General features: G+C 35.0%; 1 protein-coding gene across 6 annotated transcripts; it reads left to right on the forward strand.

Moving 5' to 3' along the window:
* Positions 1-517: 517 nt before the first annotated feature.
* Positions 518-21,749, forward strand: LOC117906403 (protein PSK SIMULATOR 1). Of its 6 annotated transcripts, none has more exons than XM_034819410.1 (14): positions 519-817; positions 1,106-1,199; positions 1,277-1,688; positions 11,908-12,233; positions 12,359-12,451; positions 12,553-12,643; positions 13,937-14,030; positions 18,470-18,567; positions 18,699-18,768; positions 19,417-19,520; positions 19,967-20,083; positions 20,243-20,319; positions 20,691-20,735; positions 20,867-21,749. In XM_034819410.1, the coding sequence occupies exons 3-14, from the start codon at positions 1,362-1,364 to the stop codon at positions 21,384-21,386; spliced, it is 1,962 nt and encodes a 653-aa protein (XP_034675301.1). In that variant the 5' UTR covers positions 519-817; positions 1,106-1,199; positions 1,277-1,361; the 3' UTR covers positions 21,387-21,749. The 6 variants fall into 6 exon arrangements, with proteins under 6 accessions (XP_034675304.1, XP_034675301.1, XP_034675302.1 ...); XM_034819411.1 differs by having other exon boundaries at positions 1,106-1,147; XM_034819412.1 differs by having other exon boundaries at positions 805-894; positions 1,106-1,147.
* Positions 21,750-22,877: the final 1,128 nt, after the last annotated feature.

The raw sequence follows: 22,877 nt of genomic DNA on the forward strand, positions 1-22,877 counted from the left end.
CCAAAATTGTAGATGATAGTTTCTCTGTAAAATTAATGCAATTAATGAGTTGCCAATAAAGGGGTAGCACCCAATTGGAGACACATGATATTGTATTTAGGCATGATTAATATTTTCATTATCTGTTAATTAAAACACTATCACCAAAATAGGTGATTTTCATAATCACAACAATTTGTAAAAATTATTACATTACCCTAAACTTATATCATTGACTTATTATCTAATAATTTAATTTTTGGAGCTGAATGATGGACTTGACTCGACCTGATTTATTTTAATATTTTATAGATCGGAAAAAAAAAAAGAAATAAAAGAAATAAATAAAGGAGAAAAGGGGAAAAATGGAGTGTTGGTAACACGCGGCATGGAGGTGAGACTGAGAGTGGGGGTTGAGGAGGAAGGAAGAAATGGGGCGGGGTGAAATGAAGAAGTTAACCATGGTTAAGATGGGGTAGTGTTGGGGTTTGACCAACTCTGGACAGGCTTTGGGTGTGTGGCAGTCCCAGAGAGGGCGACTCCGCCTGCTATCCGTGTGGGTTGGGGGACTTCGCTATTTCTTTAGACTTCATTCCATCCCACCATTTTCTTCTCCTTTCCCTCTTTCCCTTTGCTTGTCAAATTCTCTACTCTTCGTCGTCGTCTTCTTCTTCTTCTTCTTCTGCTTCATTCTCTGTCCTTTCTCTCACTCTCTTGTAGTATGTGCTTACTTGATCTGTTCCCATCCCCAGCATCTTTCTTTCTCTTCTCTCCTGTTTCTTCTTGTCAGAAACAAACACACTTCAGATCCAACTCGCCCTTTCTTTTTTTCTTCCTGGTAAGAGGGACTCTGCATAGGGATTGATCTCAAGATTTGATTTTTGTGTTCCTTTTGGGTGCTGGTCTTTGATTGTGGTTTGTGGACAGCTTTCGCTTAATCTGCATATTTGGGGTTCTTTTTTTTTTTTTTTTTTTGTTTTTGATTTCGAATGATATTGTTTCTAGTTTCTCCATCTGGTGTTTGCTTATTTTTTGTTTTTTGTTTTGTTCTCCCCCTGTAATTTAGGTGTTTGGGCTGGTTTGTCTGTCTTTTAAATGATGTGTTTGCTGTTTTGTTGATTTGCAGTTTGGTGTTGATGGACTGGGCTTTCAGTGCTGATCAAAATTGGTACTGTGGTGATTTTGATGAGATATGGGGTTGGATTTATGACCTCAGATTGGTAGGATTAAATCGTAACTAGGTATTGAAGGAGGCTTTGATTTGCTACTGATCTTTTCATCTCAATATTCAATATAGGGGTTCGCTTTGTTCTTGTACATATTTGAGAGTCTTATTGAAATCTTGACTGCGAAGTGAATTGTGAGTCATCATTATTGACAAGATGGGTGGGCTTTGCTCGAGGAGTTCCACTGTAGATAATGCTCCCGGTGGAAGCTTTCCACATGCTAATGGTCATCTCAGTCATGGTTCAGGAATTGTTTATCAGTCTCGTGGATTGCCGCCAGAGCTGACTCGCAATTTGACTGCTTCTCCAATAGGGGGAGGTATGGATAATAAGCAATTACGAGAACCCTTATCGGCCCCTGAGATGGAAAGAGTTTCATATGGGGTGAATCCTGATGATATTGATGATGGTATTCCCCGCTTGTCAAGGGCGTTATCACACAAATCTAGATCAACCAAGTCTAAGCAGGTTGCCGTTGCAAAGGTTAGTAGGAGGAATCATGATGTGTTCTTTACATACACTTATATTTTTTTGTTTTCGATTTCTAATTCTTGTTGAGTTTAGAATGAATGATGCATGTTTTTAAAAGGTCACTAAGTCCCTTTTATTTTTTTTTATTTTTTTATTTTTTATCGTGGTTACACTTGCTCTTTATTGCTTTTTAATGCACAAGTATATTATTAGAATGGGGCTGCTGCAAAATGGTGGTGCCTTGACTAGAAATGACAGTAGATAATCTGCAATATATCAGTTCATGGAATCCTGAAAAACTGACCTTTGACATCCCAGTACACTGATTTTACCGTTTCAAAGGCTATTTAAGAAGCAGCAAATGATTTTGTTGTGATGTTTGATTATCAGTGTGTTTCTTTTCTTCTCTGTCCTTGGTTGCTATTTCACCTCTTTTGCAATGAAACTGATGATTACCTTTTCTTGCACCTCATGTTGGTATTTTCTTTTGTAGAGCACCCTTTTCAGGATGGCTGGTATTTAGCCCCTTTGGCATTTAACAATATTAGGTTTGTTTTGGAAGAGCACCTTTCATTCTTCTTGAGAGAGTGTTAGTCATTTATGTGCTAATGTTGGTCGGTGTTCAAAGGCATATCTCTTTACTATATTATTAAAGAATGACACTCCTATGGCCTTTTTTAGAGCTTTAGGGCCTTAAGATAGGGTGCCCACTCTCTCCTTTTATCTTTGTTTTAGTTATGAAAGCTCTTAGCTATTTTGTTTTGATGGCGATATGGGGTAGTTTTAAGTGGTTTCAAGATTAGAAGGTGGGTGGGGTGGATGATACCTTGCTTTTTGGTTATTTATGTGATGGGTAGTTAAGATATCTTATATGGTTTCTTATATGCTTTGAGCTTGTCTTTGTGTTGAAGAAGACAAATGATTCTTGTGGATGAGTTGGTGGCAATGGAGAAATTTGCATCTTTGTTTGGTTGTGGGATAAGTAGTTTTCCTTCGACTTATTTAGTACTTTAGTCATAAGCTTCTTTCAAGTCTTGCATAGGATGAGGTTGAGTAGATGAGTCAAAATAAGGTTTGCTCCATGGAGGAAACAATATTTGTCCAAAGGGGGTGGGTTGATTCTTGTCAAAATAAGCTTTCAAGTTAGAGAAGATTTAAAGAGATTTCCTATAGGGGCCTCGACTAGAGGGGAGAAAGTTATATTTCATGTAATGATCTGTGGGAGGCTTTGTGGGGTAAAGTTTTGACTCTAGATCGTCTCCAAAAAAGAGGGTTGTCCCCAACAAACAGATGCTTCCTTTGTCATTTTCAGGAGTTGATTAACCACATTTTGCTTTACTGTAGTGTAGCAAGGGCCTTGTGGCAGTTTTTGTTTTCTCTCATTGGTGTTTCTTAGGTGTTGTCTTCTTCTGTAGGGGAGACTTTGGTGGCTTGGCATGGGTCTTGTGTTGGAAGGAAGCGGAAGAAAGCGTGGGGAGCAGCCCCTTTGTGCCTCTTTTGGACAATTTGGAAGGAGAGAAATACAAAGTCGTTTGAGAATGAGGAGCTTTCCATCCTAAGGCTGAAAAACTTGTTTTCTTGGTCCAAGATGTATATAGCTGTAGGCCCTATGCCCCTTTGTGACTTTATTGATTGGTTGGGTCCTCACTAAGGGAGGGAGTAGTTTTTTGTTTCCCTTTCCTTTTTTGGTCATCTTTTGACAATCGTTGTATACATCTTGTGTATTTTAGTGTGCTTTCTTTTTGACACTTTAAATGCATCTTTTGTTTACCTGTATATGAAAAAAAGGGTTGGGAATTAAAAGGCTTTCTACTTCGAGTACTACCTTGCTTGGTAAGTGGACTTGGAGATAAGCAAATGAGAAGGATAGCTTGTGGAAAGTGTTATAAGAGGAAAGTTCAAGGAGATGGATGGAGGTTGGAGTACATAGGGGGTGAATGCAGTTTTTAGGTTGGGTTTGTTGCAAGCTATTGGAAAGGGATGCGATGAGTATTGGCTTGGGACCTCAATCTCAAGAGGAATGGGCTTAGGACCAAGTTTTAACTGGATAGGTGGGTTGGGAGAACCTTTTGAAAGAGGCTTTTCCTTCTCTTTATTGTCTTGCTATAGCCAAGAATGCGAGAGTGACAAATTTATGTGGATGTGATGAGTATAGGCTTGGGAGCTCAATCTCAAGAGGAATGGGCTTATGACCAAGTTTTAGCTGGATAGGTGGGTTGGGAGAACCTTTTGAAAGAGGCTTTTCCTTCTCTTTATTGTCTTGCTATAGCCAAGAATGCAAGAGTGACAAATTTATGTGGAGGGGTGTTGGGATTATTGAAACCTTTGCTTTTGTAAGCCTTTTTTTGGAATGAGAATTAGTGTTGGTGGGTTGATTTTACTGATTGCTAATTGGTGGTATTTTGCAAAGGGTAAGGCTGGGATATGTTGGTTTTGAGGGGTGTAAAGAAGGGGCCTTTTTTTTGGTGAATTGTTATTATAACTCTCTGTCTATCATGACATTGAATCTTTTTGTGCAAAGCAGGAGTAAGGCTCGAATGCTCCTCCAAGTTTTTTTTTTTTTTTTTTTCACTTTCCCTGCTTCAAAAGCTGCTTGGAAGAAGATTCTAACTATAGACCAACTCATAAAGAGGATATGGTCCTTGGTTAGCAAATACAATTTACAATTTATGTAAAACGCACAAGGAGACAATTAGCCAATTCTTATTCATTGTGGTAAAGCATGGTTGCTTTGAGATCTTTATAATTTTGAGGTTTTAGTGAGTTCTTCAAGGATAGTTAGAGATTTTTTATAACTTGGCATTGGAGAGGCTTGGATAAACAAATAAGAAAAGTATGCATTAGTTGTTCTTTGCTTGTTCTAGTGCTAATAGAGGGAGGGGGTCTACAAAAGAGGAAGAACTATTTGACAAAATATTGAAAGATCTCTCTCTCTCTCTCTCTCTCTCTCTTTTAAATTCCTTACAAATCTCTTTTAGAGTGAGGCTCAAGCTTTGTTGGGGTTGGAGTCTTGCTTCTTGTTGCATTTTCTTGATGTACTAAGTGAAGGTCGGTAACGTGTCCTTATTTGTTCTTTTCCTCTTCTTTTACTTTTCTTGGTGATTTTTGTGTAGTTCTTGTAGATATGGATTGCATCCACTCTTTTGATACGATGCTCTCTTTCTATTAAAAAATGAAATTGGATCCTTGCATTGTGAATCTGTAGAGAGTTGAGAAAAAGAAGTGTATAGGGCTCATTCACTAATTTTTAGTAGAAGCACAAGATATCATATAATATTTCCCCCTTATCCTTCCATTACCTTTTGAGAAAAACCAGGAAGGGATTATGGGTTTCAATATAATTGTGTTGTTTAATCTCATTAGAGAAGGCCTTGCCCCTTTTTAGTTTTAAATTTTGTTGCCTCGTCATTCATATTTAGCTCCTTAATCGAGCATTAGTGGGCTAGGTTTTCCATTATGAGTTAGAAAGGCTGTAAACTTTTGCCAAGGGTAAGCTTAAGGAGTGGAACATGCAATTGTTTTTATTCATCTCATGGAAATAGGCAATCAATGGAATTGAATCCTAAAAAAGGTAAATCCTGAAGGGTTTGGTGACTTTGAAGAGAGGAAAGCTACAGCTCTCAAGGACCTTTGCTTTAGTAGGTTTGGTCACTTGCAATAGGCCTTAAAATCCCAACGGGTTTGTGGGAGGTTCCGGTTCAAGTCTCAATGGGGACTAAAAAAGAAAAAAAAAAATACCTATAACAAAAAAAAGGCCTTGAGATCCCTAAGATCTAGGGGATTTGGGAAGAAGTTGATCATTCTCAAAGAGGAAGTGAGCTAAAGACAAACTGGAGTAAATTGGGTGAAAGAAGGGATTGGAGTTCAAAATTATTTCATGGACTGGCTAGTGAAAGGGAAAGAAGTTCACCAAATTCACCCTCTTTGAGAGAACAATATGTTAGACAAATCAACAGATTATTTCAAAAGAAGGTATGATATTTTTCTTCTTTTTTGAAATAGTGATTCTGTTAGATATTCCTTCAAGGGTCTTTAAGCATTATGGCTCAAGGGCCTCTTCAAGGAAGAGGTTAGAGAGGTGATGTTTTTGATAGAAAATGAAATACTAGGGTAGGTAGGTCCAAAATTGCTTTCTTCCAATGTTATCTTGAGACTCATGAGGATGCTTGATACATCAGCTTAGCATCAAGACATTGTGGCCACCATCCTAGCGCCAAACTGTTGGGGCTATTTGCCTAGCACTAAAATCTTGGGGTATTATCAACTATACCACAAACTTCACCCTTAGAGTGCTTGTTTGTAAGAAGGTCAAATAGATTTGTACCAAGGACTTTGGGCCTATCAACATAGTGACCATTTGTACAAAATCAGTCTAAAGTTATCTTTAGAAACATCTATATGGTTCTCTATGAAACCATTTCCCTACCTAAGGTCTTTTTCAAAGATAGACAAAGTTTGCATGTGATATTGGTAATGAAATTCTTGTAGAGAAACAATGATCTAGAAAGGAAGGGCTTGTTCATAAAGTTTACTTCAAAAGAGCCTATAGTTGTGTCAAAGTGGGAGTTTCTTTTTATCATTTTCTGATATGTAAAGTTTTTAGATGTAGGTGGCGTGAAGTTGATGAGAGGTTATGCATCCTCAACATTCTTTGCATTCTTTATCAATGGGAACTGATAAGGTAATAGGTTGGACCAAGGTGTTTAGAGGTCTGAGGTAGGAAGATCCTCTATTACCCTTATCCTTACTGTTGTGGTTGATGATCGATTGATTTTTCGTTGTTTATTGCATCAAAACACAATTTATAACCTAATTCACTATTCTAGAGTAGCTTATGTCTGATCAAAAATTGTTTTAATACAAACTATAATAGTATAATGGTTTTTAGGTGTCGTCCACTATGATGGATTATTCTCGACAATTAAGGCTTGATGAGGGGAAAAACAATGATTGTGATAAAATGAAATTGGATTGGCAATTCATGATGAAAAATCAAAATAACAATGATTTCAAATTGGGAAGAACAATAAAATGTAAAACAAGAGAAATTAATAAAGAAAAAAAACTCGGGTTAGGATTTTCTAGAAAACAATCTTTATGGTGAATAGGTGTTAAGTTCTATATTTCATCAAGTTAGATTAAAAACCTAAATTCTCATCTAAACCAATTTTTGATTTAACTTTCTAGATCCAATTTTTCTTCAAATTAGGTGATATAATCCTAGAGATCAATTCAAACCATATCTTCAATTCATCTTAAGCCATCTTCTAATGAGTCATACAATGCAACTATTTAATGTCATTAAATTTAGCTTTAAGAATTTAATAAATCTATTTAGTTTGCAATGTAATAGTCATTCGAGATTATTTGAAGAGAAAAATCCCCAAAATTCAATTAATCAATCAATTGGATCAAATTACTTTGGCAATTAAAGCTCATTTCTCTAATTCACCATAGATCTTGCTTCTAAATCCTCATTCCTCCGAGAAAAAGGAGATTTAGCTACTCATGCTTGGAGATTTGGTTTGACAAGGCATGTTTGGCTAGTGAGAAAATGAGGGAAAATGAAAGAAAATAGAGAATTCTATTAAGAGAAAGAATTTCTAAGACATTCTACAATCAAAAGTGTCCAAAAAAAACTCCTTAATGAGAGATTGAAGTTCCTATTTAGATGCCAAGGTCAAGTGGACACTTAGCATCATCTAACAGGTCTTTTGGAATCTTCTAAATTCAAAGAAATCTGGAAGTTTAACATTTCACATGAAATCTAGACATTTTGCATGAGATATTCCCATTTCTCATGACTGTGAAATTCTAAGGTGAGTGGCAGCAGTGTGTTGAAACTCTTTTTGGACCATTTCGCATGGCTATGTGAAATTTCGCATGTTCATGCAAAATCAATTCAGTCATCCTTCTTAGCCTGCAGCAACATTTTTCTCCTCTGGTTCAACTCGCATAGTCATGCGAAATTTTCGCATGTTCATGTTCATGCACAATATATGGTTTTTGAGGTCCTCTTTTTCATTTCTTTCATCTTCTTCTTTTGATTTCAAGCTAACTACCTCTGATCAGTCCCAAATCTCGATCCAAGCTAATAACATTGCTTATTCCTCATCATCCACATTATTCGCCCTTTTCAATTCAATTTATCTCTTTTGTCACTCAATGCATCAAAATCACTCCTTGAAATGGCTCCAAAACTTCACAAAAATCATTAGTAACTCTTGCAAAGGCAACAATGTATTAATTGAACATTTTAGGCATAATTACTACTCAAAAAATATAAAATTCATGAGAATTATTATCTAAAATATGCTCTTTTTGAGTAGTAATCAGTGGATATTTTGATTTGAATGGTATGCAAGGTTGAAGGCTTATGTCTAGTGGAGGATATCTCATCTTCAATGTATGGATGCTCCATTTTCTTCTAATATGGTTCCATTCAAGAAGTATCCAATTTGAATCTTATTCTGAGGGCGTTTGTTCTAGTTCAGTTTTAAGATTAATGTTAGGAAGAGTATGCTACTAGAAATGAATTTTGATTAGAATGGTATACAAGGTTGAAGGCTAATGTCTAGTAGAGGATTGAGTCAAGATATCTCATCTTCAATGCATGGATGCACCATTTTCTTCTAGTATGGTTCCATACTAGGAGTATCCAATTTAAATCTTATTTTGAGAGAGTTTGTTGTAGTTCAGTTTTAAGATTAATGTTAGGAAGGAGAGAGTTGGGAGTCCTACATTCTCTTTTGGGTGTGAGTCTAGTGATTAGATGGGTGCATTAGTTGCATGGCACTAGGAGGTAGCTCTAGAGTGCCTTGATTGTGGCTGGTATCTAAACATCTAGATGGTTTGACAAGAGCATTAATTTTTTTTTAGGAGGTAGAATCACATTAATTCAATCTTGCCTTGGAATATTTCTACCTCTTTTATGCACATCTTTGGAATCTTAGTTGTGTGGCTGCTAGGATTGAGAGAATTTGGTGGGATTTCCTCTTGTCATTGTTTGATGAAAATTATAGAGTTGTGTATTTCTTTTTATTATATATATATATATAATTTTTATCAGGGGAAAAGAGAAGGTTCGGTGGGCAGGTGAGTTTTGGTGTGGGTGGGGGTGTTATGGAATTGGTTTTGACATGTTAAGATGCCAATTTGACCTAAAAGCTTAAGTTGTTGGGTGGTGGGAACGAAGCTTTTAAGTAAAATTGGTATATTAAGTTGTTGGATTTCTTCTTCTTCCCCCCCTTTTTTTTCTTTTCATTTTTATTTTTCCCATCCTTAGTGCCAAAGATTTATTCCCTGCAATGACAGTGCCCATGTACCATGTGTTTCTTTCTAGCCCTGTAGTGCAAGATCTTTGGTAGTTCATCCTTCCGACGGCAACATCAGATTTCCTATAGAAAGGGAGAGTTTTTGGAGAAGAGTCATTGTTGGTAAATTTGGGAAGTGCAAGGTGGATGGACCACTAGAGAGGTGAGGGAGTCTTATGGGACGGGCCTTTGGAAAGACATTAGAAAGGGTTGGGAGGAGTTCTTTCTTAGAACTAGGATTCGTATTGGAAATGGGAGACGAACCAGATTTTGGTGGGACATTTGGGTAGGAGACTCTAAGCTGAAGGATCTCTTCCCTTTGCTGTTTAGAATTGCAACACATAATTCTGCTGTAGTGGCTGATCTTTGGGGGAGACAAGAAGGTGGTGGCGGGGGTTGGGAGGTGCACTTTAGAAGATCCTTTCAAGATTGGGAGTTGGAGGAGGTGAATCGCTTTTTGGGTTACATTTCTGCAGTAAAGGTGCAAGAAGAGGAGGATTTTCTGGTTTGGAAAATTGAGAGGAAAGGAATAGTTAAGGTTAAATCTTATTATAAGTCTTTGAAGGAAGACAACAACCCTTTATTTCCAGCAAAGGAGATTTGGGGTTCGTATGCCCCTTTAAGAACTCGTTTTTTTGCTTGGGAAGCAGTTTGGGGTAAAATTTCTATTGTAGATATGCTAATGAGGAGGGGTTGGTCTATGGTTAATAGATGCAAACTTTGCAAAGAGAATGAGGAAACAGCGAACCACATCCTAATTCATTGTGGTAAGATAAGGGATCTTTGGACTTTGTTGTTTTCTTCTTTTGGGGTGGTGTGGGTGCTTCCGGAATCAATGAGAAATCTGCTTCTTGAATGGAAAATTAAGGGCCTAGGGAAGAAAAGGAGTGTAGTTTGGAAAATGGTGCCTATTTGTCTGTTTTGGTGTATTTGGGGAGAGCGAAATCGAAGAATCTTCCAAGAGGAAGAGATGTCAGATACGAGCTTGAGGAAACTCTTTCTTCGGTCTCTTCTTGAGTGGTCTCAACAATTTCTGGACTTGGACTCTCTCTCTTTTCAGAATTTGTTGGGTGATCGGGTTGTTGTTTAACTATTCCTTCTTAGGTTTTCTCTTTCTTTTGTTGCCATGATTTGGGCCTTCTTTGTATACAGCCTGTGTACGCGGGGAGCGCCCCCTGTTTTTTGGCATGTTTTAATCTAATTTTCTTCTTTGTCTATAAAAAAAAAACATCCAATTTGTGGTCTCAAAGGAGATTTAGAATATGTAGGTTATTTCTGTTCAGGGATTTGGCTGGGATGATAAGAACAGAATCTTGTGCCTTGCTGCATGCTAGCTACTCCTTTTGATTATGAGAGGAATGCTGGCCTTTTGGAAGGTAGCTGGAGACCTTTGACTGGACTTGGAGGAAGGAAGGATATTCTTCCTAAGCTCTTTTAGATTTCATTAACCAAGAAATTTGCAGGCATCTCTCTTGGCCTGTTTTCTTTGGATTGAAAGACACCCTGCTTGCTTTAGTTAAGTGCATTTGGTATCAGTGGTGATTGTATAGGTGGATCAGGAATTGGTTCTCATTCCTTATCCTTGTGAAGGGTATCTCATCCTGATTGGAAATATTTGCATATTCTTTTCCTTATGCAAATATTTCATCCTTGTACGCTCCAATCACTTTGAATAATAATATATTTCTCAGTTTTGTATATTGGGGGAAGAAAAAAAAAAGTAAAGGAAAAAGGAAGAAAACAAGGGGTATATAGCCTCTGAACAACATCAGAGAGTGAAGTTGTTGCTTTCTCATTGGCTAATCTACCATTTGTTATGTTGGGATCCCACGTAAGCATGGGTATCTGAAAATTGAATTCTGACACCTTCTGTATTGGAATCTTTGGCAAGTTTGGGTGGGATTATTTTCATTTTATAGTAATCATGATGCCAATATTGTTTTAGCCTTCTCCCAGGTAAATTATTGGTTTTATTTTTTGTGAGGCTTTGGAATGCAGCTAAGGAATTTAAAATGAATTTTGTTTGGAGAAGTTTGTGCTAATCTTATTGATTGGCCAACTAACTGATCATTTTGCCCGTGGCGCTTCACATTTTTAAGTAACTAATAGACCTTTCATCTCTTCTGGTGGGGTCTATTGATTGGAATATATCAAGCAACTCCAAAGTTGAAGTTTAGCAATGGGGGTACCTCCACCTTTCATCATTACTTGAAGACTCTATCCCATCTTTTGGTACTTTGTGTTTGCCTGCAGTTTCTTTTTCTATGTTTCTATTTTTTTTTCTTTTAAGGAGATAGTCCTCTCCTTTTATACATGCTCTATATTCAGTATGGTTGATTGGAAAAGAAATGACATATAATTATATCAAATGAGTATTTTGAGAAAACAAGCAGGAAAACTAGAATGGATAGAATTGAAAATTTATGTTTTCATATGAATGTAGTAGAGATAGTACCTGATTAGGATAAGATCTAAGTAGACTTGATGGTTTGGTACAATTAAGATTTAATAGTTGTGTCTTCAAGGAGTGACCTGTTTTCATTCACAGTACTAATTGACATTTGTGTTTAAGACCTCTTCTTTTTGATCCCCAGCATTCTTGTTTTTTGCTTTCAGGTATTCATTTTCGGTTTCTCTCCTATAGTTGCTATTCTTGATACTAGTTGACACTCTCCGTGAATTTACTAATTGCTAGGATAATATGCCAGCATTTACCTGAACATCATAAATAACTAAATATAATGTCTCATACAGTATTTTTTGTTCTTGATTATTAAGGAATGGTATTTTCATTTTTGAAATTGATATTGATGAGGTAACAGAATGATATTCATTATTATATTGGTAATGTGATGTTGAATTGTCTTAATGGATCAATATTTTTAGTAGCACTTTAATGGATTGATTTGGTATACCAGGTTTCAGAAGTGAGCTCACTTTTGGGCAGGGCTGGTACTGCTGGGCTTGGGAAGGCAGTTGAAGTTTTGGACACACTTGGTAGTAGCATGACAAGTTTGCATCTCAGCAGTGGTTTTGTTTCAGGAGTGACAACAAAAGGGAATAAAATTACAATTTTGGCTTTTGAAGTTGCAAACACTATTGTTAAGGGCTCCAACCTCATGCAATCCCTTTCAAAGGAGAACATTGCACATTTAAAAGAGGTGGTGCTTCTGTCAGAAGGTGTGCAACATTTAATATCAAAAGATATGGAGGAACTCCTCAGAATTGCTGCAGCTGATAAAAGGTGAATACTGAAACAGAATAATTGCTTTGATTATATCATTTGTTAATGGGCTCATTTTTTCCTGGTTATTTTTCCAATTGTTATTCTAAAAGTGAAAAGGTCACTTCATTTTCCAATTATGGCAGGGAAGAACTGAAAATTTTTTCTGGAGAAGTGGTCCGTTTTGGGAATCGATGTAAAGATCCTCAGTGGCACAACTTGGACCGTTACTTTGAGAAGTAATACTGATGCTATCTTGTCTAACTTACGCTTTATGTGTGATTTAAGACATCAAAGATGAGGTTCTCATGTTCTTTTGTGCTGTCATCTATGATTTTAGGTTGGGTTCAGAGCTCACACCACAGAAGCAATTGAAAGAAGAAGCAGATACAGTGATGCAGCAATTGATGACTTTGGTTCAGTATACAGCTGTGAGTATTTAGCCAATAAAGCTGCCTGAGCTCTAGTTCCATACAATACATTATTTAGCTGTTATAGTCCCTGATCTTCACAAGTCAAGAAGAATATAATTTGATTGTGTTTGTCAAATTTCTGGGAAACCCTATTTCCCATGGTAGTTTACTTTCTCTAGACTTAAGAGTTTGAATGCTTGAACTGCAGCTTGTAAAATATTGTTATACCATCATTACTTAGCTGATTAAAGCATAAGGCAATCATATCCTTGCCATTGTAGGCCAGACTAGCAGGTCTTGCCATTTAGTTCCAATCATACTTAGTTTGCATGGACCTCATAATTGGGTGTTACTCAGCTTCTGAAAAATAACATTCTGCAATATCTAACTTTAAGATCTAGTAAACCCTTTTTCTTTCACTTCTCTTTTTAATGGAATAGGAGCTATCGATGTTTTTTTTTTCCTTTCTTCAACTGGATCAAAATTTTAACAAAAACTTAAGGATCCCAGGAAGAAAAGTAAAAGGCATGATAATTGAGAATTTACAAAAAGAAAAAGGTTTCTAGTAAAATGAAGCAATGACTTCTTGTCCAGTTTCCAGATGTAAAAAAGAAATAGTTACACTTCATTTTGAACAATAGTTAAATATTCCTCTCTAGGTAATGCATCCATTATAATTTTATTCAGAATGAAATATGTATGCTGCACCCACAGACACATACACTACATCCTCTAAACATTGGAATTTTTATAGTGCAGAACATCCACATTTGCCATTCTATTTATTTTCTTCATTACGTGGGTTTTACCCTTTGGATGTATCTGCCAAGGGTAGAGCATCTTTGTAGGTCACTTCCATATTTTGTGCTTATACTTTTTATGCCTCAAAGAAGCTACTGATAAGGAATGGGTTGGTATGATTTAAAAGTGTGTGACTTCATAATTGCAAAGGGCTGTGCAAAAATATGTTAATGCTGTTGAGAGGAAAGAGAGCTATGCAATACATTCTGTCTGATGAATGATAGATTGAAGCATAATAAGAAGGGAAAAAAAGAAAAATCAAATAGCCTAAGCATAACGAAGACATGGATATTGTTGGGCTTAAAAGGATTTTTATAAACTTTCCAGATAAAAAATAATACATAACTCAAATTAGATTGAAAGACGGGATGTTATTTTTATTATTCATTTCAAATTCCTAGGGGAAGGGGGTATTTGTGATGATAACATGATCTAGTAATTGCAAGCTTATGCAAATTTTTACGCTTAAAAAGTTAGCAGAGAAAGACGTAATGCATCTTTTGGTTGCAGGAATTATATCATGAGTTGCATGCCTTGGACAGATTTGAACAAGATTATCGGCGCAAGCTTCAGGAAGAGGATAACTCGAATGCAGCTCAAAGAGGTAACTTGTGCTTGCATTTCCACTTATGAATAAGTTTTTTTATGGCTTTCTTTTGCTAACTCATATGCAGCTCGAAGAGGTAACTTGTGCTTGCATTTCCGTTTATGAACAAGTTTTTTATGGCTTAGTTTTGTTTTATCCTAAAGCAGTAGTTTTTATTTTATCTAAGATGTAGTATTTGCATAGTGTGCAATGTGTATACTCACCATTGGGAAAAGGGCAGATAATGTCTTGAGGCAACAATTCTCTTTTTTATTAGTGCTTATATCATGTGAATTACTCTAAAATGTTAATGCTTATATCTGAGGTATGTTAATTTTAATTAGCATCAAATAATCCCAGTTGAGAAGTTCAAAACCTATGAGAAACTATGGAAATAGGAAATGATCTATGAATGTTAAGGTGGTTGTGCAATCACAGAAGCTCATTGTTTTTAAGTCACTAGTGATGGTGGAGGGATAATTTCCAATTGTAAATTTATATGTGATGATAAACTCATAGGAAGGTTAGTCTGCAGCCCAATGATTGGGAGTTGGAAGAAGTGGAAAGGTTGTTTTGTTGCTTGGATGGGAAGAAGGTTAGTGTGGATGAGGAGGATAGGGTGAGGTGCATGGATTCGAAGTATGGGGTTTTTTCGGTAAAATCTTTGTATAGGGCTTTGCAGCCAGTTTCTCTTGCTTCTTTCCCTTAGAAGATTATTTGGAACTCTTGTGTGCAACCCAAATTAAGCTTCTTTGCTTAGGAGGCTTTGTGGGGAAGAGTTCTAACCTTGGACCGTTTGCAAAGGAGGGGTTGGGCTTTGACTAATAGATGCTTTCTGTGCCAAACGTGTGAGGAGTCGATTGATCACCTCCTCCTTCATTGTGAAAAAACAAAGGAAGTGTGGATGTTGCTCCTTTCTTTATTTAGAGTATCTTGGGTATTTCCTTTTTCGGTAAAGGAAACCCTTTTAGGGTGGAGGGGCTCTTTTGTGGGTAAGAAGAGGAAGGTGGTGTGGCAAGTGGGACCATTATGCTTGTTTTGGGTCATTTGAAAGGCAAGGAATAGAATTGCTTTTGAGAATAGCGTGCTGTCCATCCAAAGGCTGAAAGCTTCTTTTGTGTATTTACTTTGGTCGGAAACCAAATTGTGGATAAAAGATGGTCCCTCGACCTTAATAGATTTTGTAGATTGGGTGTGTTCACGATGAGGGAGAAGGTTTTTTGGTTTTTCCTTGTTGTTTTGGGTCCTTTTGTAAGGGGGTGAGTGTCTCTATACTGTAATTCTGTGGGTCACTATTTTAGCGCCTCTTTGCAATACAATTTTTTGCTTATTGATAAAAAATAATAAATAAAAAAAAAAAAAAAAAAAAAACTCATAAGAGTTGGTATTATTTTTTTGGAATGACTTCTGCTTACAGATTGCTGTTTGGCAACAAAGTAATCAAGTTTATTATTTCCTAGCCACCGGAGAGTTCCTTTTTAAATAATTGGTCTTGGTGGAAACCTCTTGACTTTTTATTTGTTGGTTCTCTAGATTAAGCTGAGTCCCTTTCTTTAATTCTTTTTCCACCCACTGTGTTCTAGTATCAAATGATGGGATGCAGGTTGGGTTAGCTACATCACAATGCATGAGCATTGGCTGAGCTTGCTATAGCCAGGCTACTTTGCCTGGCCTTTTGCACTAGCTTGTTCAAGAAATATGAATTATTTTATTTTATAAGGTTAGGCTTAGACTTACGTGGTGTTTGTATTTTTTTTTTTTTTTAAATCTGAATAAACCTGAATTTGACTTAAATCTGAATAGAACTACTAAATGTCACTCAATACTTGGGGGGTTGGTTTTTTATTAGTGCCTAAATGCTATTAAGTGTTGTTGTTTGTTTTTATTAATGTTTAAATTTTGTTGTTTGTTTTTATTAATGTTTGAATATTGTTAAGTGTTAAATTTATCTATTTTTACATGTGAAAAGCATCTATAAGTTAATTATTATATTTCTTCTTTAATTTGGAAACTCATAATTTGAAAAAAAAAATTAATATATTTCCAAGTATCCTAAAATATCATATTATTATCCTAATAAAAATTTTAGAACAATTGATTATGTAATTAGTAGGAAATTGATAAGTGGATAGTAATTAGGATTCTAATTATGTTTGCTTGTTTAGAAAACGTTAGAAATTTTCTAAGTTAATACTTTCCTTTATGTAGTGTATGTTTGGATTTGTGGATTTGTAATTGAAACATGTGTGTTGTTGCTGAGATCAATTCATTAATCTTAGGATTTTTGTTTTGGGAGAAGTATCAACTCCTAACTTTTTCTTTTTCAAAATTAATTGGAATTGTTGATTCTAGTGGACAATTAGATAAGTGTGAATTATGTTTTGAAGTTCTACTTGAAAAAACTTTCTTGAATTGGTGATTGTTTGTTTATTTTGGTTTTGTTGTATAGTAGAAGGTTGAATTTTGAAAATTTATAGTAATTCATTTTTAACCTAGATCTTATGATTTCTAGTTTTCAATGAGGAATCTATAGAAACTTATCAAAAAAAAAAAAAGAGGAATCTATAGAAGTTTGTGAAATTTAGTTTTGTTGAGAATTGGATGAATTATGAGGCAAAAATAGTGGCTGCATTCAAATCAGAAAAACCTACAAAATTATGAAACTTATTTTTATTGTAAATTCATTTTTCATTCAAATTGCACAAAATTGAGGTAGTTTATTTATTTATTTTTAGACAAGTGATATTCAAAATTTTCAAAAATGAATTTAGTTTTATTTTGTGTGAGGAATTAGATTTGAGAATTATATCAAAGTTCAAGTTTGAAAAGAAAAAAAGAAAAAAAAAGTGACTTTTAATTAAGATAAAAGTAATTTTTTTTTTGACCGTTTTCATTAACATAAAATTGTCTTACAAAAAGTGATAAGTTAATAAACAAGTGACTTTAATGTCTTAAGTCTTAAGAGCAACTTGCTTTAAGACTTAAGTCAAAAAAATAAGCAACCCCTTAGTCTTGTATTCTTTGTGCCTGGGCTGCGCTAGGATTGTGCCACTTATTTCATTGCTTGGCCTATGACCACCCTTAGATGTAAGTTATAGAATTAATGCCTACTATTGTTTAAGAAACCCAGCTTAAGTTTTAATAAATTATATAGGAGACCTTTTACTTTAATTCTTTTATTCAAGGATATAATCATAGTTGTTAACTCTTAAAATGTATCATGTATTGTTTTTCTATTTTTCTGTATTGTGTATTGTATCGTATTGTGTATCATAAGCTTTTTTGTATAGTGAAAAATAAATAGGAAAAATATGTGTATATACATTTATTGAAAGTATGGAGTACTACATCCATATCATATGAAAATGTTGAATGTTAGAGTTTTGACAAGTTCAAATTAACAAAATATGACATAAATATATAGATTCATCACATCATCCACAAAAGTAAACTTCTTCAAATTTTAGTTATGATTTTTAGTTCTAAATTCTAACTAGGCATATGCACTTTTGTTGTTGATTGATATATATATATATATATATATATATATATATATATATGCCTTTATTTGTAATCTCTTACTTTGGGCTAATGCTTTCATAGTTGAAGGTCCCTTTTCTTTGTTTAATTTTGTGGACTGGTTGGGTTCTTGTTGAGGGCTGGTAAGGGTTTGTCTTTTTTGTTTCCGGTTTTTTTGTAGGTGATGTTTGTATACTCCCTGTATACTCTGGGTTGCCTTTCTTGCCCCTTTCTAATATATTTCTGTGCATTTATCTATCAAAAAAAAAATATATATATATATGCCTTTATGCGTCATCTTCAAATTTTCTGTTTTTTAGGTTTGTCATCAATCTTTTTCCACCAAAAAAGAAATTAAAAAAGCTAATATAGTAAGTAAAAATTTTAATTTTTATTCACTAATCACCATCTTTTTCAATGCCAATATTTTTTTTTTTGATAGGCAAACACAGAAATATAAACTTACCATCTTTTTCAATGCCAATATTCATACCATTCAAATGAAAATTCTCAAATATTCATTGTACAAATAAACTTAACTTCTAATATAGCATTTGACAACAAGAATATAACTTTCTATATAAGATTATTTCACCTATTTCTCATTTTTATGATCAATTTTTAATCTTTTAGTACATTTTAAACAATTAATGTAATAAATTCTTTTTTTTTTTTTTAAATGATTTTTCTTAAAAATTATAGAAAATAGTTGAAGATGCATGTATCATTGTATCGTAATAGCACGTATTGTATCGTGTATTGTGTATATATCATAAGATACGCTTTAAAAAAAGATATAGATTGTGATATGTATTAATTTCCATAAAAAATGTATCGTATCGTTGTATTATATCGTGTATGGTAAGTTTTTAACAACTATGGATATAATTATTTGTTAGCAACCATGTTTATTTTGCATGTATATATATTTTATGTAGGGGATAGCCTTGCACTCTTAAGGGCAGAGTTAAAGAGTCAAAGGAAGCATGTAAGAAGCTTGAAGAAGAAATCACTCTGGTCAAAGATATTGGAAGAGGTAGCAAGTCAGTGCTGCTTTATGTAGCTCCTTTTTAATTTTTTTTAATGTGCATAAGGGAAAGTTGGAAAGATTGTATATAGTTACTTAGAGCTTTCTGAATGTTGATTTAACCTTATTGTCTTTATTAGGTAATGGAGAAGCTTGTAGACATTGTGCATTTCTTACATTTGGAGATACATGATGCCTTTGCTACTGCTGGTATGAATTCCAAACGTTGATAATTTTTTTTCCCCTGCTCATAGTAACCTGAAGGCCTGCATCACTGTCCATCATCTCTTGATATGGGAGAAAAAGGAGATTTTAGGCTCCTCTGGTTAATATATTTCTGGTACATCTTGACATTTATTTGCGACTGATTGGGATCAAGGAAAGAACAATCAAGTGTACCTTTCTAAGATTATAGGGAGGAGATAGTATTTAGGAGATGCAAATTTAAATCTATTATCAAAAAGTGGGGAATAAGTTACTAATTTAGGGTATATTTGTGAAAGTGCAGAAGAGAGCTATAAGCACCATCAAATTTGCATTTCATACTATGTGTGCAAACTAAGAGTTGTAGGAAAATATTGAAAGCAGGGCATGCAAATAATCTCTGTCCCTGTATTATCTCTTTCCAACCATGAGTCTTTCACATGTGCTGATTTACAAACCTTGTGAGAGAACCTAGATTTTTTAATTGGAGTCCACATCATTTTTTTAACAATTGCTAAACTTTTCTCTTAAAAAATGTATCCACTAGATTCTCTTGTTAATGTCTTTCTATTTGTTCTTTTCTTGTGTTTTGTCCTGGTTTGAACGCCACTAGTTGGGAGTTTCTTGTGATGGTTTTCCTTGGTGACCTTGCAGATGGTGATAAACCAATCAAAGGTTCTACAAACAACCATAAAAAGTTGGGCAATGCTGGTCTTGCATTACATTATGCGAATATTATCACTCAAATTGATACTCTTGTGAGTTTGCCACTTCATTCAATTTTGTGTTTCCTTTACCATTCTTTTATGACTAGTATTTGTTTCTCAATTTTCGGAACTACGAGTGAATACTATCACTCAAATTGATACTCGTGCGAGTTTGGGATCACTTGTTTATAGGTTGCATTGTCTTGAATTTTAAGAATCTATATTCTTATGAGTGTATGAAACCACTCATTCCGTCCATTCTTTTTTGGTATGCTTTCTTGTATTTTGTAGTATACCCTAGATTAATATTAGGGTTACCATTCTAATTAATTATAATTAAGAAATAAAAGTGGAGAAGCCATTCAAATAGCTCAAGAGTCAAGAATGTGTCCTTTAATTTAGATGTTTCTATTGACTTAAAAATGAACAGTGATGATTTCCATGATATTCTGTTCTGTGGTGAGAATTTTTCTGAGTGAGCTGCTGAACATAATCAGGTGTCCCGATCAAGTTCTGTGCCTCCAAATATGAGGGATGCCTTATACCAAGGACTGCCGCCTAGTATAAAGTCAGCATTACGCAACAGACTACAATCCTTTCAGCTTAAGGAAGAGGTATTTATTACACATTCGGCTCTTCTTTGTTGCACTTTAAAAGCAAATAGGTATTTATTACTTGGGATGCTGGTCCCACTAGTACTTTCATTGAGATAACGCCTAATATTTTGTTCTGTGCATGCACTTAAAACAATTCTCTTGACTGATGTTTCACAGCTTACCATTCCACAAATCAAAGCTGAAATGGAGAAAACTTTGCATTGGCTTGTGCCTATTGCCGCCAACACAACCAAGTAAAACTGCCAATCTTCACAAACAACTATTTTATTGGGATGTAACTACATCTGGTACCCCATTTTACAGTTTGCTTGCTTCCCCATTTATGGTTTGTAAACTTCCGTTCAGGGCACACATAATTTCATGAAGAGCAAGAATTTTTTTTGTATTTTTAGATGAAATTACCAACGTAATGTTCCACACTTATTGTCACTGCTGTTTTGGGAATAGAATGAACTATAAAATGGGTAACCACATGGGATGCGACTCTTACCAATTTTACTACAGTTTTTATGTTTTTGTATCTCTCTTTTTTTATTATTTATTTATTTTTCTTTTATCCTAAACTAACCTGGTGTGCTTGTCTCTGCAATTTTGTCCGAGTCAGAGCTCATCATGGCTTTGGTTGGGTTGGCGAATGGGCCAATACCGGGTAAGGTTGAAATGATTGGTGCTTTTCCTTTAGTTTTATAATTATTATAACTATTGCTGCTGCTACTGCTACTATTATTTATCCATCTTATAGGCCCTTTGCAATTCATGAAAATTTTCTGGTACCTTCAGGTCTGAGGTTAACAGGAAGCCTGCTGGCCAGACAGACTTAATCCGGATTGAGACACTCCACCATGCAGATAAGGAGAAAACTGAAGCTTATATTCTTGAATTGGTTGTATGGCTTCATCATCTTGTCAGCCAATCGAGAACTACCATTAATGGTGGAATCAGATCTCCTGTTAAGTCCCCAATTCGCTCCCCAAATCAGAAGTCAATTCAGCTGTCTACCCACAAGCCCAATTCTCCGTCTCCCATGCTGACAATAGAAGACCAAGAGATGCTTCGCGATGTTAGTAAGAGGAAACTCACACCTGGAATAAGTAAGTCTCAGGAATTTGACACTGCAAAAACGAGGTTAAGCAAACACCACAGACTGAGTAAAAGTAGTAGTCACTCCCCAACAAGTGAAACCAAGAGGGAGCTCTTCTCCATTAGGAGGCCATCCTCGGTTCCTGTCATAGACTTTGATATTGACCGGATCAAAGCCTTGGACGTCATTGATCGAGTAGATACAATTCGAAGTTTATGATGAATATGATGGAGCGGGATGCAGAGGCAAGAGGGGCCTTATGTATGTGTCAAAAGAAGGGGCCACTTCTGCTGCAGTTTTTTCATGTGGGTTGCTCTTAGGACATGGGGAAATGTTGTGAGATCGTAGGCCAGTGAGAGTGATGTAAGTCGATACCTGTTTTTTGTATGTGAGAATTAAGAAATGATCATGGGTGATAATGTATTGTTCATGGGGATTTTTGATTGTTTGAAGAGGTTGAACAGATATGGAGAGATGGCCTTTGCCAGTTCTATATGTACAGAATACTTGATCATTTCCTAATAATTGAAACTCGGATGCTTCTGCCCCTTTTCTCGGGTTTTCCCATCCTTTTTTCCTTCACGTTTTGGTTCATCTCTTTTGAGTTTTGGTTCATATCTGAAACCTGGATTCAGATATGTGGGTATAGGAATATAATCCCTTCATTTTTCTGGTTTTCTGCAACCTTGATGCATTTTTCTTGAAAGGACCTTGGGGAAATCCCACCCTGATTTTGGGCATGTATCATTTATTTTTCTCCCTTGCACCATATTTTCAAGCAAGGAAAATGATTCCCAGAGTTTTTCCCTCTGATTTCTCATGAATCTTTTGACATCAAATTTGATATGCGTAAAGTAGGGCTACATTGCTCACGTATTCAGTTTGACTTCTTTGCTAAACCCAATGCATTAGAGCATGTTTGGAATTTTCAAAATGTGGGATAAAATGGAGAAACTTATTCCATCGTACCCCCTCAATTTTTATTGTGTTTTATATTCTGACTCTTTATATTAGAAATTCAACACCTTACTCCCCAAACTTATTAAAAAAAATCAATAAACAATATGTTAAATGAAAAAAAAAGGGTAAAAATGTAAAATGTAAAGAAAAATAATTGTTGTCCAAGTTCAAAATTATTACACTCCTCAAATGCATATGAAAATTATGAATACATATATGAATATGAACATCTTTAAAATCAAAAATAAAAATTAGTGACTATCATATTTTGAAGGCCTTCAGAAAATTTTACATCAAGACTGTCAATTTAAAGTTGATTTTGCCCAAGTTCAAACCAATGTTTGAATTAGAATGCAAAGAAGGGCAATTTCATTTATAATTTTATGAAGGTTTTGAAAGTGGAGGGTTTAATGTTGTTCTTTAACAAATTATGGTGTAAAATGTTTAGTTTTGAATGTAAGTGAGCAAAGTGCAAAACACTCTCAAGATTGATGAGTAAAATATATTTTATCTTGACAAGAATTATATTTTATAAAAAAATACTATTATTTTTTACTTTTAAAAAATAAAAAATGTACTTAATTGCCATCCGACAATAATAAACATTGAAAATGACATTTCTTCTTGAAGAAAAATTAGTGATAAAGATTGCCTATCTGTTGTGAAAGAAATACATTTAGTGTATAAACTTTCCAAAAAGTTTGGGATAAGGTTCCATGGCATGAGTGGTTGTCTATAAATATCATTTTG

The sequence above is a fragment of the Vitis riparia genome, chromosome 18, assembly GCF_004353265.1.
Source record: "Vitis riparia cultivar Riparia Gloire de Montpellier isolate 1030 chromosome 18, EGFV_Vit.rip_1.0, whole genome shotgun sequence".
NCBI lineage: Eukaryota > Viridiplantae > Streptophyta > Magnoliopsida > Vitales > Vitaceae > Vitis > Vitis riparia.